The sequence below is a fragment of the Aythya marila genome, assembly GCF_965140915.1.
Source record: "Aythya marila genome assembly, chromosome: 7".
Taxonomy (NCBI): domain Eukaryota; kingdom Metazoa; phylum Chordata; class Aves; order Anseriformes; family Anatidae; genus Aythya; species Aythya marila.
In genome coordinates, this window is record NC_139048.1 from 9,016,286 (window position 1) to 9,034,794 (window position 18,509).

An 18,509-nucleotide genomic window follows, 5' to 3' on the forward strand; every position below is an offset into this window, starting at 1 on the left:
TGCTGTAAAAAATATTTCTATTATCATCAGGTGAGAGAACTCTATTACCCAGTCATGGGAACATAAATAAATAATAACCATCTGTATCACTGGTGTCAGCAACTTTATCATAGATGCTGATTTGGGCTAGATGATTTCCAAACTCCCAGGAAGGCAAGACTCATTTCTATTCTGAGAAGCTTCTGCTCACAGCACCATCATGCAAATGGACATGATTATGAACAACCAACAATTTCTACGTATGTGAAGTCACTACACTACAAAAAAGATTGCACAGAGAAGTATTTTTAAAGAGCTTAAGAAGTAAAGTGCAGGCAGTACAGAAGCTCTACATTGTGAGAGAAAAGGCATGAACAAACACAAAAAATTTAACCCCCAAGCAAGTCTAATTAAAACATCTGTTTAGAGTTGTGTCATCCCATTCTGTGGTTGGATCACCTATATTAACATTATATACTTAAAATACCTGCTGATGATGAAGTCAGTCTACAAATTTGGTATCAATGGTTTCACTGGGAAATAGCTGTGACTTTTTCTGTGTATAACACTGGCAATTTAAATTCTATTATCTCATAGTCTAGCTTGGGTTTAAAATCAAGTTTTTTCTCTTTTCTGAGACAAATATTTCCCCAAATTCTATGGGATAAATATGGTGATGATTTAACTTCTTTTACAATATATTTAGCTTTTAACATGTTAATTCATCTAAGAAAGGGTATTATGAATTGTACAGCTCTGGTTTGGGAGAAAATCCTACAGCTTGGAGAAATGAAACAAAGGCTTTCCTTATCTGAGTGGTGTGGGGGTTTTGGTTGGTTCTGCTTTGTTTTATTTTGTTTTCCCAGAAAGAAGGCTGCTGCTTGAGAGGCACTGAGCAGTAAAGAAGGCTGGAAGTAGTTAGTCTTGGTGGAGGCGAGCATTATGGTTAGAGGGCAGAAAAAGAGGTCAGAGGTATATATGATCAATACAATATTGCACAGGAATTGCCACAGCGGACACCCCATACCTACTTTGTGTGTGCACTTATAAATACCTGTCCGTATCGCCAATCCCTGGCTCAGCTGAAAAAGGTTCTGTATCTTTGACGCAAGGCAAGAAGATCTCCATCCCCGCAGTTCTACTGAGATTACTCAGCTGTGAACAGATAACTCGATACAAAGACGAGGAAGAAAAAGCAAGGAAAAAAGTAGAAGCAGACAATTTCATAGAGCCCAAACCAGACAAGACTCTCTCTGATGACCAAGGGAAAAGCTTTGATAAACGGTAGGGCAGCTCCTCAAATCCAGGTCTCTGAAAGTGGGGGTGGAACACTGCAGGAAATAATGTGAGAGTCCCTGCTGTGGGAGTCAAGGGAGACAGGGAAAATAGTTCAGGTAATAAAAAAAATGTTAATATTACAAGAGTGGAATGCATCTGAGTATAATTCCAGACTTTTAAGTTCAGTTTTCAAATCTTGGAGAAAGAAAGAGACAGCCCGCTGCCATCTCACTAGTTTGTCACATTGGGTTTAAGGTGTGGAATAAATCAAAACTTTCTTTTTTGGAACATGGTACAAAGAAACGCATTAATAATACATGAAAAATGTTCATCACGTTGGTGTGCATCAGTGGAAACACTATTTTAAAGAAGCTATGAGGAACACATGAAAAGACTTGACCCAGGTTTCACTTCTGATGTGTCGGGGTGGGGGCAAGGCAAGCGTTTCTCTTACCCACTGATCTGCTCTACCTGTGACTTCCTGGCCGGAAGAGAAGTTGGGTTCCTAAGTCAAGGATGATTGTTTTTTTTAGATATTTTTTTTTTTTTTTTTTTTTTTTTTACCACAAGGAAGTTTGAATCCTCTGAGCCATCTCCTCTAAGTGCAAACATGAGGAGCAGAGAGAGAAATAAAGCAAAACCTCCCAGCTAACTGGTAGCTGCCATGCCTTTTCTTCCCCTGCATGCTGAATGATTAAATGTCTAAAGACTCTGATGTTTACCAAGAAGAGCAGTCATTTTTGTGTTCAGCTCTGCACACTGTACTACAGAGGACAGGTACACATACACATGCCTACATCCTGTGCCTTTCTAAATGATTTTACTCTCCTTCCGTTTAGCTTCCAATATACATTTTTATTTAAAAAAAAAAAAAAAAAAAGAAGTTGTTCTGATTAAAATTATACAATTGCTATTTATGGAAGAGTGTAGCTGTAATAAATCTTTGTTTCTAAGCTTGCTGAATCTATCAGCAACAAGAGTGTGGAAAAGATCAAAGGGAAAGGGAGATAAACACAAATCTGACGTTCGTGATTCGGCTTGTGGTAGTGCCCAAATGCTCCACACAAAAATGAGGCCTCTTACAGTAGATGCTGTACAAGCAAATCATGGCATTTTCTTGTCTTCCTTCACTTGACAGAGAGAGGGGGGGAAATGGTCGCTGACCTGGCTGTGGAAACCCGCACTCATGTCTCTGTCATGTTGCCTCACCTTCCCTTGACTCTGAGGCAGGTGTAGCTGGTGTTGGAGCTTGTCGTAGGCCATACACCAAGATGTGGCCATGGGGCCTCTTTGCAGGGACCTGCTGGTGGCCATCACCTCCCTGTGGAAGCAGCAGAGCAGCTCTCAGTAAATTCATGCTCCTGAGGGAGGATGCTCAGCACCCAAAAATGACCTGGTCTTTCCCGGCCGGACCCTGATTTTCAGGTAGGGGATATGGGAAAGATGGAATTCACCACTCCAGCAGACAGCCATCAAGCTCCTTAAACAGGCCTTAGGCCTGTTATCACCTTCTTCATTTGTAGTTTTGTGAAACACTTTTACCTTATTTAACACACTCTTACATTAGGAAAAAAAGACCCTAAGGAAAGAGAAGAAAAAAATGTTACTTTGCTAAGACCTTGCCTGGCAAGTTTCAGCTCAGAAACCCCAGAGAATGCAGAAGAGATTAATGAAAATGCTGAGAATCACCATAATAATTCTAACGACCCGCGCCAGTGTCAGTAGGCTCAGCAGGGCCTGTCATTAGAAAGCCCCCTTTTAAAACGGGTGTCCCTCCTATTAGTTAAATTATCTAGACTGTGGCGAAGAATATTCCAAGGTGACAGAAATCGGAACAGTACAGACTTGCTAAAAATGAAAATCAGATAATTGCTCATAAATTACTTCTGGGGTCTTTCAAGATCTTTCAGTCTTGCTGACTGAAAGGCAAGTCATTTGGAATGCAATAATTAAAATAAAAGCTGCAACATACAGGAAATGTAGTTGGAAGGAAGATATTAAGAGATATATTGTACCTGCATAAATTATCTTCTGGTTTTCAACAGCATCCTAATTTTGCTCTTATTCTCCCTAAAAAGTAACCATGGATGACAGTCTAGGCATCGAGACTGACCCTGCTTATGATCCCATAGAGTGCCCTGCCCTGTTGATGAGCATGCTGAGGGGGACAAAAATTTATGTGGTCAATGTGACATGGGGCACGTGGAAGGTGCTGTGTCTGGTTAACACCCAGTGACATCCACCCCCTGGGATGGGAGACCCGCACATCGCCAAGGGTGGCACAGCCACACACAGCCCTCATGTCCTCTCGTGGCTTCAGCCCCTCCAGAGTGGGAACACTGTCCCCTCACCTGGGACAAGCCAAATTTCCTCCCTCAGGATGGGAACCGGGGCTTCATAATAAAAATATTTTCAAGAGAAGGCCTTTTCTCCCAAATTGCCACACCAATGGGTAAAATTAATGCCACGTGGCGTTGAGCAAAGTCATCTCCATATTAGTTTTTTTTCAGTAGTTTTAAATGAAAGCTGCTAGGAGACTGAAGGGATGATCTGGTGAGCTGAGGGTCAAAACAATTCACCTCCTCAAGAATATTCTCTCTTTTTTTTCCTGGTCATCCCACACATCAACCAACCATTTGGAGGACAGCAATCTAACTCCAGAAAATGTCTGTTAAAAATCTCTTTGACAGTCTTTTACTGCTGACCACGTTTGGTCTAAAAACAATAAGAAATTATTTCACCCCTCTTGGCATTTATTGGACTACATGGAGATGTTTTTTCAGACTTTTATTTTTTTTTAAAGTCAGACTGTATTATGTTAGTTGCCCAGAGGATTTCATGCATGGGCTACTCTATAAATAAGACTTATTATTCCCCAGTGATGAATGTGGTTTCTTTCTGAGAAGTTGCATAATAGCTCAAGTGGGATAAATAGGAATAGGCTGATGGAGTTAAGTTTCGCAATTAAACAGGGGGACAGTTCCTACTACAAGCAGGATGGCTAACTGCTTTTTATACAACCTTTTCATTTGGCACTGAAGCCAGCAGCAAGCCCTCTGCCCATGAGCTACAGCTGGGCAGCGAGAAGGGAGGTGATGTGAGCCACCAAAGCACAATTCCCTATGGTTCCCCAGAGATGCACTGGGTTCTGCCAACCAAATTTATAGTTAGGAGGATGTAAATGAGCCTGTAGTGTCTGTCAAAGGACCAGCACTTCGTGCAGTTCTCAGCAAGGACAGAGCACCAGCTAACTGCTGAAACACCCAGTGCCACTGAAGGGGAGGCAGGAGGCAAGTCTGTAGGACAGGGAATCTGCAGCTTGAGCAACACAGCCCACTTCTGGGAAGGTAAATGGAGGGTTTTGGTCTTTGGGGCTGCTTCTCTGACACATTTTGCCAAAGCTAAATTAAGCCCACAAACATGGAACAAACGCACATATGTTATAGGGCTTCTGTCATTAATAAAGGATTCCAGGTCATCTAACCTCCATCCCAATTAGCAGCACAGGAAGGAAGACAGGAGAACTAGTTTGAACTTAACGGTAGGGAGCAGAAAGAGGTTTACCCAGCCCATGTTCTCTTGCAGGTGAATCATCCCAAAACACAAGCCGTCAGAAACCAGCAAAGAACCAAATTCACACCATCTTCAGCAATCCATGCCCTGCCCTAGCATGGCCAGAGACTCCTCTAACCATCTCTCAGGGGCCTCACACAGCACAGTCACTGCAGTTCCCCAGCACTGCCCCTTCTAGCACCTTGGTGCAAAGCAAGGGTCAGGAAGGATTTGTCCAGCTACAAAATAATTTCCCCACAGATTAAGTTTTTCCCCAGTCCCATAACCTAAAGCTTTCTTAACACCTGGTGGTTCAGTACATGTCCAAAATTTCCACTACGGTGAGTCTTTACCAACCATCCTTCTGGCTCTTTAGGCTTAGGAAATACTATGCATAGGATTCAGGGCATGCAGGTGAGAGCGTTCTTGCAGGCTGACCTTTCTATAATCTGTAATTCTCAATGGTCACGGTTTCACCTTTATCTGGAAATTTATAGGAAAATTTATCATCAGAACAATGAGAAAAAGTATGATAAAATAACTGCTGAGCAGCTTCTGGAACTGCAAGAGGAAGGGAGGTTACCCTTCAGTGAATGCCCAAAATTGGCAGTCAGGAACAAATACAGAGCTCATACTCCTATTTTGTAATTAGATCTCAGTGTCACATTGAACTGAAGCCAGCTATATCGAGTGGTACCCTTCAGTGACACCTCTCTGAGGAGCAGTGCTCCTGAAAGACACATCTGGGCAAAATTCTCTGCTTCTACCTCAAATTGGGAAAAATTGCTACAAAATTTGTTTCTAGTATTCTATGCCAGGCTTGTGAGCAAAGTCTCATTCCTTAACAGTGTGTAACCATCTACCCTGTCCTTCATTACTGCCTGAGGGACAGATACCTTGCATCTTCATATAGATGCCATGGTCTCTGTTCAGTTGAATTATTTTCCCCGGTGGCTTTAAGCTAGGGGTAGTTTCTCTTAAGCATAATTACTTTCCTCTGCAGCCTGCATGGCACATTCTTCCAGTGAAGGGATGACTGGTGAATGAATACCTGGCTGCTAATCAAGGGCAGCTTTTTCTAGACAAAGACATAAACATCTTTGTAAAATTTCTGAGTGCAAAGAGACTATACCACACATTTTAGCCCAGTAAGGAATCAGTACAGCAAAAGACACTCTCCCAAGTGCAACTTTTTCCACAGTGGGAAGATCAGAACATCAACATCAGCGACACACGTTGGAGAAGGGATGTATGCATTGGTGGGGTAGGGCTGCAGCTGTGTGCTCTGATTTACACCAGCACACTCCCCAAAAGGCAAGCTGGAACTGGCTTTGCCAGCATGGCCTTCTGTGAACGTAATGTGAGTCCTTTCCATCTAGTCCTGTGTTTGACCACAAAGGGCACCACCGGTCTGATGCTCAGAGGCACTGCTGAGGTGTGTCTCCAGCATGTGCACCTACTCATAGGCATGTTTAGGGTGATGAGGTTGCTGGCTAAATCCATTGAGATAGACTTCACGCTGTCCTTACACGTGAAGTATGAGTGTGCAGCCCAAATTCATTCGTATGCAGTGGAACTTTGATTTTTTTCAGTGCAGAAACCCACTAGACAGCAGGAGACCAGGCTGCAGAGCTGACATTTTATGGCAGATCCAGCACCATCAGTCTCACATCCTCTTAAATTTTCCTGCTCCTTTACCACACTCTTTCTATGTATTTTCTATTGGAAAATATTTAAATGAAAAATGCTTGAAAGGGAGAGAGGTTAACAAAACTGTCATCTGGGGTAAAAAATTAAGCAGATCATTTCCAGACTCCATGAACAAAATACATTTCTAGCGCTGTGTACCCAGGACTGGGTACAGTCCTGGGTACACAGCGCCTGGAGGCAGCCTGGGAGGCTGCTGGACTCCCAGGAGGATGCGTTCTTAGCTTATTTCACATATCAGCTTCATGTAGAATAGTTGTTTGTTTCTACTTGTGAAGGACACATATTTTCTGATGGAGATTGCCTACCTCAAGGGCAAACTAAATTTAGATCTTCAGCTTGGAGAACAATAACTTTTTTTTTGGTGTGATTTAGCTAGAAAATGGAAAAAAGTGCCTACTCTTGACAACTTTTGTCAGGCAGGAGCTGAGACATTCTCAGACAAGGCTGTGAATATATATTGACATTGAATCTGAACTCAAAGCTGAGTTCCTGAACACCTATTATGTCCAGGTCTAAGCACTTCATTCTTATGCATTTTTTGAGAGAGAGACCTTTACATTCATCTCTCCGGTCAGAAATGTCTTCTTTTTCCCCCACCTATGGCGGGAGCTCCTCCCTTTCAAATAAGAAACCAGCCAACTAAAACACTGCATCATGACTGATGAGGGCTCATCCCTGCATCAAAATGAACAGAAACTGGGCCACATTTTTGCTGAAGAAATGATGAAGACAGAAGGTCGGCTGTCCCGCTGTGCTGGCTGGAGGAGAAGGAACAGAGGGAAAAGGGAGGGGGCGAAGCTGCCCCACACAGCTGCAGTGTGTGACACCAGCACAGACAGCAGAGGGGGACAAGTACTCGTGGGATGGAGCAAATTATGCAGTTCGTGTACTCTGCAGTGATGAAACGGAAAGGTCAGTTTCTGTACACGCTGGCTTATAGGCTGGCATATATGATTCATATATACGTATTTTAAGTCTTCTATATCTCTCCAGCTCAGGCTGCCATCCGCTTCTAGCCTTCTAACAAGCAGGCTTTTGAACAGCATTCACGCTCACTTTTTAAGTTTTGAAAGAAGTGTCTCTTGCCGTAGAGGCTGCTGCTAATGAGAGATGAGGCAGAGCGAGGAGACATCGCTGCTCGAGGTAGGCTCTGCGCTGTGCCGTCCTGCGCCACGCGAGCAGATGACAGCAGCGCTCTCGGCTGCACCGCGTGGGTCAGAGTCTGTGTTAGCACACACGTAACCATTAACCTGGCCTTTGCCGTCAACTTCCAAACACTTTTCTGAGCATTCACCTCTCGTTCTGCAAATAACAGTTACATTCAGGGAAAGGTCAGTTCGCAACACGGTGCGGCTGGCTAGAATAGGAGCCACAGAAAAGTAAGGTCACGGTAACACAGACTTCTCTGCAATCTCTGCAAATAAAGAACCTCTCTCGCCTGCTTGATCTGTGTGTGGCGAGCTGCGCGGGGACTGGCAGAGCGACGGTGCTTCTGCAGGTCAGCATCCAGCCACGGCAGTGGGCTGCAGCCACAAAGCGCCTCTGCTGTTCCCACCATGGGGCACACACTTGACTGCTGAGTAGCACGACCTGCAGTTTGCCTGGCTGCGCCGGTAAGAGCTAGTGAAAGGGGTGCGCAGCGTCTCTTGGCGTTTGGTCCGCCGGGATTTTATTCACAAGGCAGACAAGTGACTCCTCTCTCCAGCCACATCCATTTCAACACTGGAGGTATTTAAAAGACTGAGGTCTGAAAAGGAGGTGTCCTACTAGATACTTGAAAGGAAGGCTCCCCCTCTTTTATGAGTCACAAAACACAGGATGGAGAACTCTGTGTGCGCAGCGCCGTTATGAATGGATGCAACAAAGCAGGCTGGCCAGTCTTGTTGGGCAGTCCTGTTAGAAGTTTGCCTGCTCCTGTGGCACCAGCTCCTCTTCACCCTCTTCAAAAAGGTGAAAACTATTGATTCTCTCTGGGTGAAAACCTGGCCCATGCAGACCCAGCAAAATTCCAGTGTAGGAATCCCTAGCTGATGACCAGCAGTGTAACCACTGAGCCTGACACACGCTCACCCGGACTTGCCCTGACCTCAGTGAGCATCGCAGGAGAGCAGAGGTGGGTAGGGTCATGAAGACAGCACTGGAGACCTCTCCCTCAATCCCCCTCTGAGGAATGGGGTTTTCCCTCGGGACAGTAGACAGCTACCTGCAAGTCACTGCTGCAGCCGTGGTACCACCTCAGGACACCTCCAGGGGATGCCATCCTGCCCTACCTTAGTTCCTCAGATACTTTATCATCCCTGGCCTGTAAGAAATGGATCAGGCATGGAGAATCCCAGTGCATCTATCTCCACCTCTTCCCAAAAACACTTTTGTAAGAAACCTTCCTACACCAGGCACATCAGCTGAGCCTCAGCAGAAGATAAAACCAGTGATATCAGCATCATCTTACCAACTAAATTCCCACATTTGTGGAGGGCAGCAGCAAGAGAGAAAAAACTACCCAGACCTGGTCTGGCTTTGATTTGCTCTGTCCCCCAGAATGAAAAGTCATGTCTGTATAGCCTCCCTGAGACCCAAAAAACAGAGGAAGTAAGGTGTGTTCTTGTTCAGTTAAATGTTTCTAAAACCCAACAAGTGTTTTCCACCTGCTATCTCTGTCTCAGCACAATGGGAAATGGTTATACTAAACACTGAACAAAAGTCCTTCTCATTTACAACTCTCCCACCTTCAGCAGCGTTCAGCAGTCTCCTCTGCAGTACAGAGCTGTACAATTTATGTACCCTCCTCTGTCTTAAAATCCCCAAGCTGCGCTGTACAAGCAAGGAAGCTATAAAAGACACTTTGCACAGACAAGACTTACAACTTGCACTCCATTTTGACATTGTAAAAAAAAAAGCCTAGCTGAAATAAAGATCTGTGTTTTGCATGATTTATTTAACTTTCAAATATCATATCCTGGGTTTTACAGTGATGGGCACTACAGAAAGCATGATGAGAAATAGATGGGTAATTATTGTGGCGGGTTTGACTGTTACCGTCATCTAATACTGCAGTAAAGTCAGAAGATACAGGTTTATGCTTCTTGAGATGTGTGTTTAAATCCAGCTCGTGTCATAAGTGGTCTGAAAGTAATGGTCACAGCTTGATTCCTTGCCAGGCGTGGATGAGTGACTTCGCACAGAATTAGTGGGATTTCCATGTCAGAGCATGGGCACCACACGCTTGGGTACAAACCAGCATGGCTGGCAGGAGGTTTGGGGATGAGGAGGGAACAAGGGAACTCAATCTCCAAAAATAATGCTGTAGGCAGTGCTGGGTGTGGGATGCTCCCCTGGCAGCAGCCCAAAATGTGCCAGTCCCTCAGCCTCCAGCCCCTCTCACCTGCTCCGGACACTGCGGCTTGTGTGAGGCACTTCTTGGATCGGGAAGGAAGGAAGGGGCGGATGAAAAAACATTAGACGAGAAAACCAGAGAAGCTGTTTTATCAGCATGTACCTACAGCTAGATCACAGGGGAACTGTGAAATGCAGGATTCAGTATTGATGTGGCCGCTGTACAGACCATAACCCCTGGCTGTTACAGGAGCCCCAGGCAGGGAGCTATGCTCGGCTGCAGCATCCTTTGAAGCCCAGCTACAGGACAAGAGCGTGAGCCATTGTACGGCCAGGGGCAGATGGGATGGACCAGACCCTGTCCAGAAATGGGGTCCGGCCACAACCGTGACCCGCAGACCATGACAGCACCCCGTGCTCTCTCCTGGGGCAAGCGACGAGGCAATTTGTCCCCCCAGGGTGTGACCCTGGGCACGGAGACCCACAGGACGTCCCTGCTCCGAGGTGGCAGTGCCCACCAGTTCCCCACCGGGTGCATCGCATCCCACTTGGGGCTTCCTGTCCCCCGTGTCCCCGTGTTGTGCGAGCCACGAGAGGGCACTGAAACATAACTGAAGCGCCGAAACGCTCAGCCTCCTGCGCCAAAGGGGGGTCTCCCATCTGATGCCACCGCTTTCCCCATAATTATATCTTTAGATAAAATTCCAGAACAAAGAACCGATACAAGGGTAGAGTCATGGCTCTGTGTTTCAACTGTCCATTATGAGGTCTGAGACAAAAACAGGGTTCATAAATACCGCACAATGCAATGCTTTATGCGTCGGGAGCTTGTGCTATGAAATATGACTTTCTGTTGTAGTTGGTTGTCAGGCTAAAACAATAATTGTATTGAAATTCATTTTTAATTAAACAGTTTGCTGTGCTCTGGGAATCTGCATTGGCATTTATATAGTGTCCATCATTGCTGTATCAGTGTGCTTTATCTGCACAATCAGTTAAGCTTAGTATATTTTAATTGAAATTCTTTCTGTCTTTCAGCTGTTACTTCCCCCTTCAGATTATCATTCACATTATAGCAGCATTTTATGCTTATCCTATATGGAGTGATTACAAGAATAATTCTGCCATTATTTTTAATTCTTCCATACTTCCCCTTCACTTTCACAAACCCTTTTCACAATAAACTCTTGCTATTATGAGGGAATTTGGTGCAAATCAGTTCACACATTTTTTTAAAACTATAAACCAGACGTAAGAAACCCCAATATTAAAAACATTCAGCAGTGAAAGACTCATTCTTCAGAACTGAAAATATGCCACTAAGATATGAAATATTTTAAAATGTAACTGGAATATGTAAGATATAAGTACTGAAATGATTTTAATAAAATATACCCTTAAAATTTCCAAGAGACAACCTCATCACAGAAAAGGAATGAAAAGAGTTCCTGTTACTGCCTTTTTCTAAGCAACTCATTTTCTTTTACTTTATATAAATGAAGTTTCTTATTTATTTATTTATTTATTTTTTGCTTAGCGTTCTTAACTCTTTTTTTTTTTTAAAAAAAAAAAAGGAAAAAGAAACCAGGAGGCTCATAGATTTCTTGCATAAATTATTTGAAGCGAGGTTTTGATTCACATTTGTCCAATAATGTCAATATACTACTTAGTTAAAAAATTAGTTCTGCGGGGAGTTATACTAATTAATACTTTCCTAGGAGTGCATTTTTTACAGAACCCCCTGAAATATATATATTTAAAAGTCTATATGAAATTCATCACCTTGTATCTCACTGGTGTGGCACTATTTATAGTTTGTTAGGTACAACAGTCTTAGCACTGCAAAGCCCCCAGACAGCCTGCGTTCCTATCCTCCACAATCAAGGGAGGAGAAACAAAAGAGACAGGGTGTAGAGGGAGGCTTAGAGGAAGGGGTAGCATAAGAGTTCATTTTGACTTCAGTGGGAAGCATCTCATAAGAAAGAACAATTTGTATTAAGAAGGTTTTTGCACAGCCACAATCTGCATCTGGTGCTAGCAAGGGGGAAGACTTAGCCTGGTGTTATTTCTGTGCCTTGATAACACAAGCCTAAGTAACATCCACTACCTTCAGCCCGAACGAGGCATTTATTTGAATGACTGAGAGCCAAATTCCTCCCGATACTAAAAGCATCCTTCTGGCACTCAGCGTGGATCCGCAGCTTCTGTTAGCATCTGAGTGCCCTGGGAGCGGAGCCGCACCGAATAACCCATGGACACCCACTCAGCGGGACTGCGGGGAATTTTGCCATTGTTTGTCAAACCGTTAGACCTCAGGATTTTTCATACATCTAAATCCAGATCACTTATGTCAGTGTGTGTGTGCTGACATGGTGGGGAAAAAGAAAACCTTCTATAAAAACCTGTGTTACTTGATGGTGTTTTCTAAGGGAAAAAGAAATAGCTTTTGCCCTACTTTTCACTGTGTTTTGGAAAGCTTAGAGCAAGGTAAAAATGCAACAGGGACACCTCTTTGTGGGTTCAGCCTAAGCCGTGGACAATTTTTTCTTGTGTTTCCAAACAGCTGCAGTGTATCTCAAAATACGTAAGAAATACATAAATGCATAGGCACAATACTTGCGCACATCAGAGCTGTGTATATTATGCATCATTCTATTATATAGCCACACACACACACAATCAGTATGCAAATTCTGTCTACGACAGAGGGGGAACAAATCACTGGAAATGCATCCGAGTTTAATCTGGTACATTCCTGGTTACATTGATTAAGGAGAGTGGAGATTTGTCTGGCTCCTGGGTAGATGACCAGTCTGTAGCACTTGGTATTTTCCAGCTTTAAATCCCCCATGGCCCATAAAAACCTTTGCAAGTATTCGTTATTGTTAAGCACGGTACCTCATGATGCAGGTAGATCCGATCTCCTGAACACTTCCCTCCCCCTGAAGCACCCAGCTAAGCAAACCTGACACCAGCACACCCCTCTACACAAGCTTCACTTTTGCACCACGGGGAAACACAAGGAGCAATGCTCTGCCTGCCAGGAGCAAACCCCAGCACAGCAGTGCTCAAGACACATTCTCCTTTGGGATAGGGGCGGGCGGGAAGATGACGACTTCAAATTCTCTCAGAAGATTTGACTTCCTCCCTACTTTTTTTTTTTTTTTCCCCCTTCTTTTAAATGTCAGGCTCCTATACGGTTTCTTTGAGAGTTTGAACAGTTAGTTAGATCAGTCTGGAAGCAAAACAAACCACAACACATTTCACCTTTTGCAGAACTTTCTAAGAGACGGCATGCATTGCAGAGCGGTGACGATTCAGCATTCAGCTCTCTGGGGCTGGGGTGTAGACCTAAAATTCAAAACATTTTTTTGTACATCTGTGTTGAATCAGGGCTTATTTCTGATTAAGGTGGCTGAATTTTTAATATTAAATTCTTTTAAAAATTGATCACTGTTGTATTTAGGGACATCACAGATGGGAACGGAGAGCTCTGCTGTAAAACTGCGCACTCTGCTTAGGATCCAAGTTAACTGACTTGGAAGGGTTCTGCTTTTCCCTTCATCTGCGTTTTGCCTGAGGTAGAGCCTCTGACAACAGAGCCCAGACTTTGACCTACTCGTGGCATTTTCTTTCACTGTGCACACTGGGAGAGGCTCACGCTGCTGCACTTTCCCTTTCCCTGATGATCACTGGGAGGTTCTCCTCCTCCACATCTCCCTGCTTGGGAGAGGTGCTGGAGCATCCCAGGCTGATGGCACATGGGACACAGCTGAGATAAGGGTTCTTGGGCAATAAAGTGCTGTGGGAGAAACTGGTCTGGTTTTGAACTCTGAGCTGTGGTTGGAGCTGCTTCTGCCTTCTGCTTGCTATGAGATCTAAACCAGAGCAGCCATCTCAGCATCTCAGTACTGGGAGGAGCACGGGATGCTACCATCACCAGCAGTCACTCTGAGGATCTATAAGCACAAAATCCTACCCAAACAGGGTAGGGAGAAGGCAGGATGGAGGGGAGAAACAAGGTTGAGTCCTGAGTGCATAAGATAGCAAGAGGAGCCTGTGCTTCCCTGTCCTCTGCCATTCCCGGAGCAACATCAAGCAGGAGGCTCAGCTGCACAAATTACAGGCTGGTTGAGTCTGGCAGGGACCTCTGGTCACAACTGTGACCCCTCATTCCCCTGGGGCAAAGCTGCCACAGCAGCTGCCTGCCAAAGGCAGGACAGGGAGCCAGGAGCACCCTGCCCTCCTGTCTGACCTTCGCAGCCAGGGCTGGTCGGTGGTTGGAGTTCATGGCACAAATTTAGGCATGCCAGGTTAATTGTGTTCACATGAGGTTTAACCAGCTGAGCTTGAGGTTAAGGAGATGAGGGTACTGACAGAGACTGGCAGCAGGTAGGCAGCGTGTTGGGGAGCAAAACTGCCCTCTGGCAGAGCTGCTGGGCTTGCTGGCGTGGAGAGACTGGGGTGGGAAAGGTATCTATACAACACCAGTGAGCACGACTGTACCACGAGTCATCCCTGGCAGCACCACTGGCCTGGACGTGGTGCCTGGACCCACCTCCCAGTATTGTCAGACTGCTCCGTATCTGCTGTTTGCATATGCTGAGATAATGAAGAATTACAGTACTGTTATTATTATTATTATTTATTTTAAGGAATGCCTGATAAGCCTCAACAACCCAGAAAATATTGTGATTTATCTTTCTGCAGTCACCGGATTTGCCCACCCCATGTCAAACTTTGTTTTTCCCCATCATCATCCATCATACAAGAGGAATGGCCAAGGACACCCTCTTCTTAGCCCCCGAGCCTAATTCTGTGACAGCCTAACATTTTGCCTTAACTCTTAGCTGTCCAGACAGAACCCCCTCAGCTCTGAATTAAAGAGGTGATGACAGAGGCACTAAAAAGAAGGGTCCTTCCATAACAACTCTGACTTCAGAATAAGTGTTCTCTTCTTCTCAGTATTAGCAACACAGAAACACTCTCGCTACCAAGCTCAACCCTGTGTACAGTCTGTGTATAACCTTTTAAACAGCTTTTGCTGTAAAACACAAGTCTGTTTGCTGTAACAGAAGCGTTTCATTCCTCACAGTAGAATAAAAGAGTTCGCTGAAAGAGAAAGGGCATTGCAAGTCCCTGCTTTGTGCTCTGAATTCTTTTCCAGCGTCTTCCTTTTAATACATCGCAAAAGGGGGGAAGAGAAGAAAAAAACACATTAAAAAAGTGGTTTAGAGTGTTTTCCCAAGAAATATCACACACTGAATTGAAACACCTTATCTACAAGGAGGTCCTGGTGGCAAGTGCAGAAGCAACACAGGAAAAAAATCAATACAGCCTGCAGAGATTAAAAACGTACTGGAAAAACATAAGAAAAATGCAACAATTAATGCCAGTTGTACATATAATATGTGAAAACAAAGCAGAGAGGCATTAGTGTCTACACGCAGATCTATGGGATAGGTAATGCTTTTATCTCAACTTGAAAATGGAAGCTTTATTAGACTGCTTCCCATCAGGAGGCATCATACCAAGAACAGAGTAAAGCTCTAACTAGCTAAAAGCCTCTTCCCCCCACACCTTCCATCCCAGTCACTTTGCATACGGGTGAAATTCAAATGGCTCAACCTCAGAGTGAGCTGGTGGCAAGCGGCGGTTCAGATTTGCCAACTTGGATGAAACCACATGCTCCCCCTCCAGCAGAAGATGTGAACTAGCCAAAAAAAAGGTCCTTCTGATAGGTGGGAACATTTCATCTGTGATTCAAAAAGCCCCTCCATAAAGTTAGAGCTAGAGATCTTCTTAAATGTCAGATCTGTGGCATGCTATATCATCTATTTTTGTATGTCTGACTTGAATTAAGTACCTTGCACAGGTTTTACCTGTGGAGGGTTTTGTAATGAAATAAAGATGCTCATGCACCAAAATTAAGCAAATATTTAAGGTGCAGCTCCATGGAATGATTTCTCTAAATTCCCTCCAGCAGCTTTGCATCCATGCATTAAGTAGACCAAATTTTCCCAATTTACATAGTACATTGAGTGTAAAGCTCAGGAAAAGGCATTATATCTAATAGCTCTTTCTTACTCCACCACCTAATTTTAAAGCACATTATGAAGCCTAAGCAGAATATTTGCTCCTCATTTCAGTGAATCAGCAAAATAAAAAGCAATATCCCCCTTCTCATAGACATACACCATCAACACTTTCAATATACGACACTCACAGCAGGGCTAGGTAGGGCCACACATCAGCTAGCTTGGCAGTACTGGAAGAACAGCACTTTAACCTTCCTTCTGCTACAATCCCATCAAAATAAATCAATGCTAGAACCTTTCTTTTAAACCCCAGAAATCTGACTTATGGCTTGCTCATGCCTGCTGACACTGGTGAGTAGAGGCAGGTACAGGGGCACGTGTGCCTGTTGCTCAGATGCTTGGTGCTACTCCAAGGCAGTAAAACAGCTAAGCTGACCAAATCATCTCAGTCCTCTGCAGGCAGGGACTATAAGGAATAAGAGACAATAAAATATCCAGGCCTCTAAGCAATGCTTGGAACAATTTATATCCAAATACAACCACCGTACTCTTAGAATTGCACAGACATCGGCAAAATAGCACCATCTTCGATGTAAGTTTATATGAGACAGACAAATATGAGTGATACACATGGTTACATACAGTATATATGGTTATATACCACAGTGGAGGAAGCAATTTCATGGAGTTAGCTGTGTTTTGCACGGATTTCATGAACGCCTCTCGGAGCTCAGCCTGTATTTTGTCCTTGATTTTTGTGGCAGGGGCACCTCATGCTTTGGCCAGGCTCCCGTTTTAGCATCATATAAATCCAAATGGATAAAGAACATACTCGGGCACTAGTGCTCCCACTATGGACAGGCCGCTTGCCAGCACGGATAAACAAAAGTACTTCTCTTTTATTAGTTACTAGATTTCATTCAAACTCCCAGAGTGCTGATTCTTTCTCTTTGGACTACATCCCGTGCTTCTGCTGGAGCCAGTTGTAAGATTCTCCTGACCACGTTGAGAGCAGATTCATTTGAAATGCATTTTAAAGGCTCGGCTCTGCAGTTCTTACATGAGAAGGTGCAAAGTGACTTCAACAGGTAATTCCCGAGGATGACTTTACACGAGCCAAATTTGCAAGATTTTAATGAGCCTTCAGTAAGACCTCTAGCTTTTTTTTTTTTTTTTCTAGTAACACTGTCCACTCTCAGCAATGAGTAATAAGCATTCACAACACCCCATGAGGCAAGAAGTCATAGCTGGGCCTACTTTAAGACGCATAAACTGTGGAAAAGCTATTAAGGCTTCACAGCGAGCCAAGACTGGAGCCAGCACGCCGAGCGCAGGCAGTGTTGGCTCTTAAAGCACATATGAACCTGTTAGTGCTAAGGTTCAACTTTGTCCTGTCAGGCGTCCTGACTATATACTAAATCCAGATGGCCTGAGGAAATAAATGAGATTAAAAAGAGTCTGTTCCATTCTCACACTTCCCAAAGTCCTCTACAAAGTATTGAGTTACTACAGATAACGCGTGTATGTGTGGGCAATAGTCCTTGTGAACATGCTGAGGACTTCATTACCTTGTCCTCAGCAAAGCTTAAAAGCCTTAAACACTCCACTCCCTTAAAAAGGAACATGATATTCTGCTTTCTTATTTTTTGAGAAATGCCACCTAATTTCAGCATTTGGAAAACATTTTCACTGGTATCTCCAAGAACCCATGCATGGTAGCATTTTCCAAATGGGAAGGATAGGGGAATCCTTCACTCCAGGGGAAAAAGGAGAGCATGGGAAGGACAAGAGAAGGAGAGATGTGGGAAGTGGAAGTGCTTGAGCTCATAGGGCCCCAGCTCAAGCACTGGATACACCAGAACACACAGGTGGGCTGGAACTGGCCAGAGGTAGAAAAACATGGGCTTACTAGCACAAAAGAAAAAGGCAGAGAGGGCAAAATCTTCCAAATATGAAAGGCTATCATAAAAGAGTGATAACTAACAGTCCTCTGTGTTCCCCAGAGAGGGAAAGACTGATGCAGTCAAGTCAGCAGGCCCCTGGAGCAGCAGGAAGCTGGGGGATGCCTTTCACAGAGCTTTCAGGAAAGAGCTCAGAAACAGGTCCATTGGGAACAGCCTGGGAACGTTCAGTTCTCCCGAGGTATCTGCCACAGAACAACACGCAGGAATGAAATCAGCCCAGCTACCCCACGTACAGGTAGCAGAAAGAGAGATGGAGGACATGCAAGGCACAGAGGTATGGGGCACATAACTGCCAGGAAAGCACTCAAGGCACTGGAAAAATGAGGAAGATTATGCAGGCAACTTGCTCATCTCCAGTTCACCTCCTGCATGGTGTTTGTGTGAACAGGGTGGACAAGGAGTTCATCTTTGAAGCAAAGGTGGTTAAAATCTTGCTTTTTCACTTTCAGTAGTTACGCTCTGCTTGTAAGCCCTTCTCAGAACTCCTTCCCTCTGACTCTTCCTTCTTCATTTTAATATGATGAAACGTTTTTCTTTTTATAATAAAACAGGCATCAGGTGGAGAGCTCCATTTAGAATGAGAGGAGGGAAACCTGCTTGGGGTAAGGGGTTGCAACTCGGGGAAGCCCGGATCACTGCTACCAGAGATGTGGAC

General features: G+C 44.4%; 1 protein-coding gene across 1 annotated transcript in view; it reads right to left on the reverse strand.

Annotated features, from left to right (window-relative positions):
- Positions 1 to 18,509, reverse strand: part of HABP2 (hyaluronan binding protein 2) — a gene marked incomplete at its 5' end in the record, with an annotated part of 114,700 nt that overhangs the window by 30,997 nt on the left and 65,194 nt on the right. Inside the window, one exon of the mRNA XM_082764641.1 lies at positions 7,576 to 7,821. Within this exon, the coding sequence (XP_082620767.1) occupies positions 7,576 to 7,821 (246 nt within the window). The remainder of the gene's footprint in view (positions 1 to 7,575; positions 7,822 to 18,509) is intronic.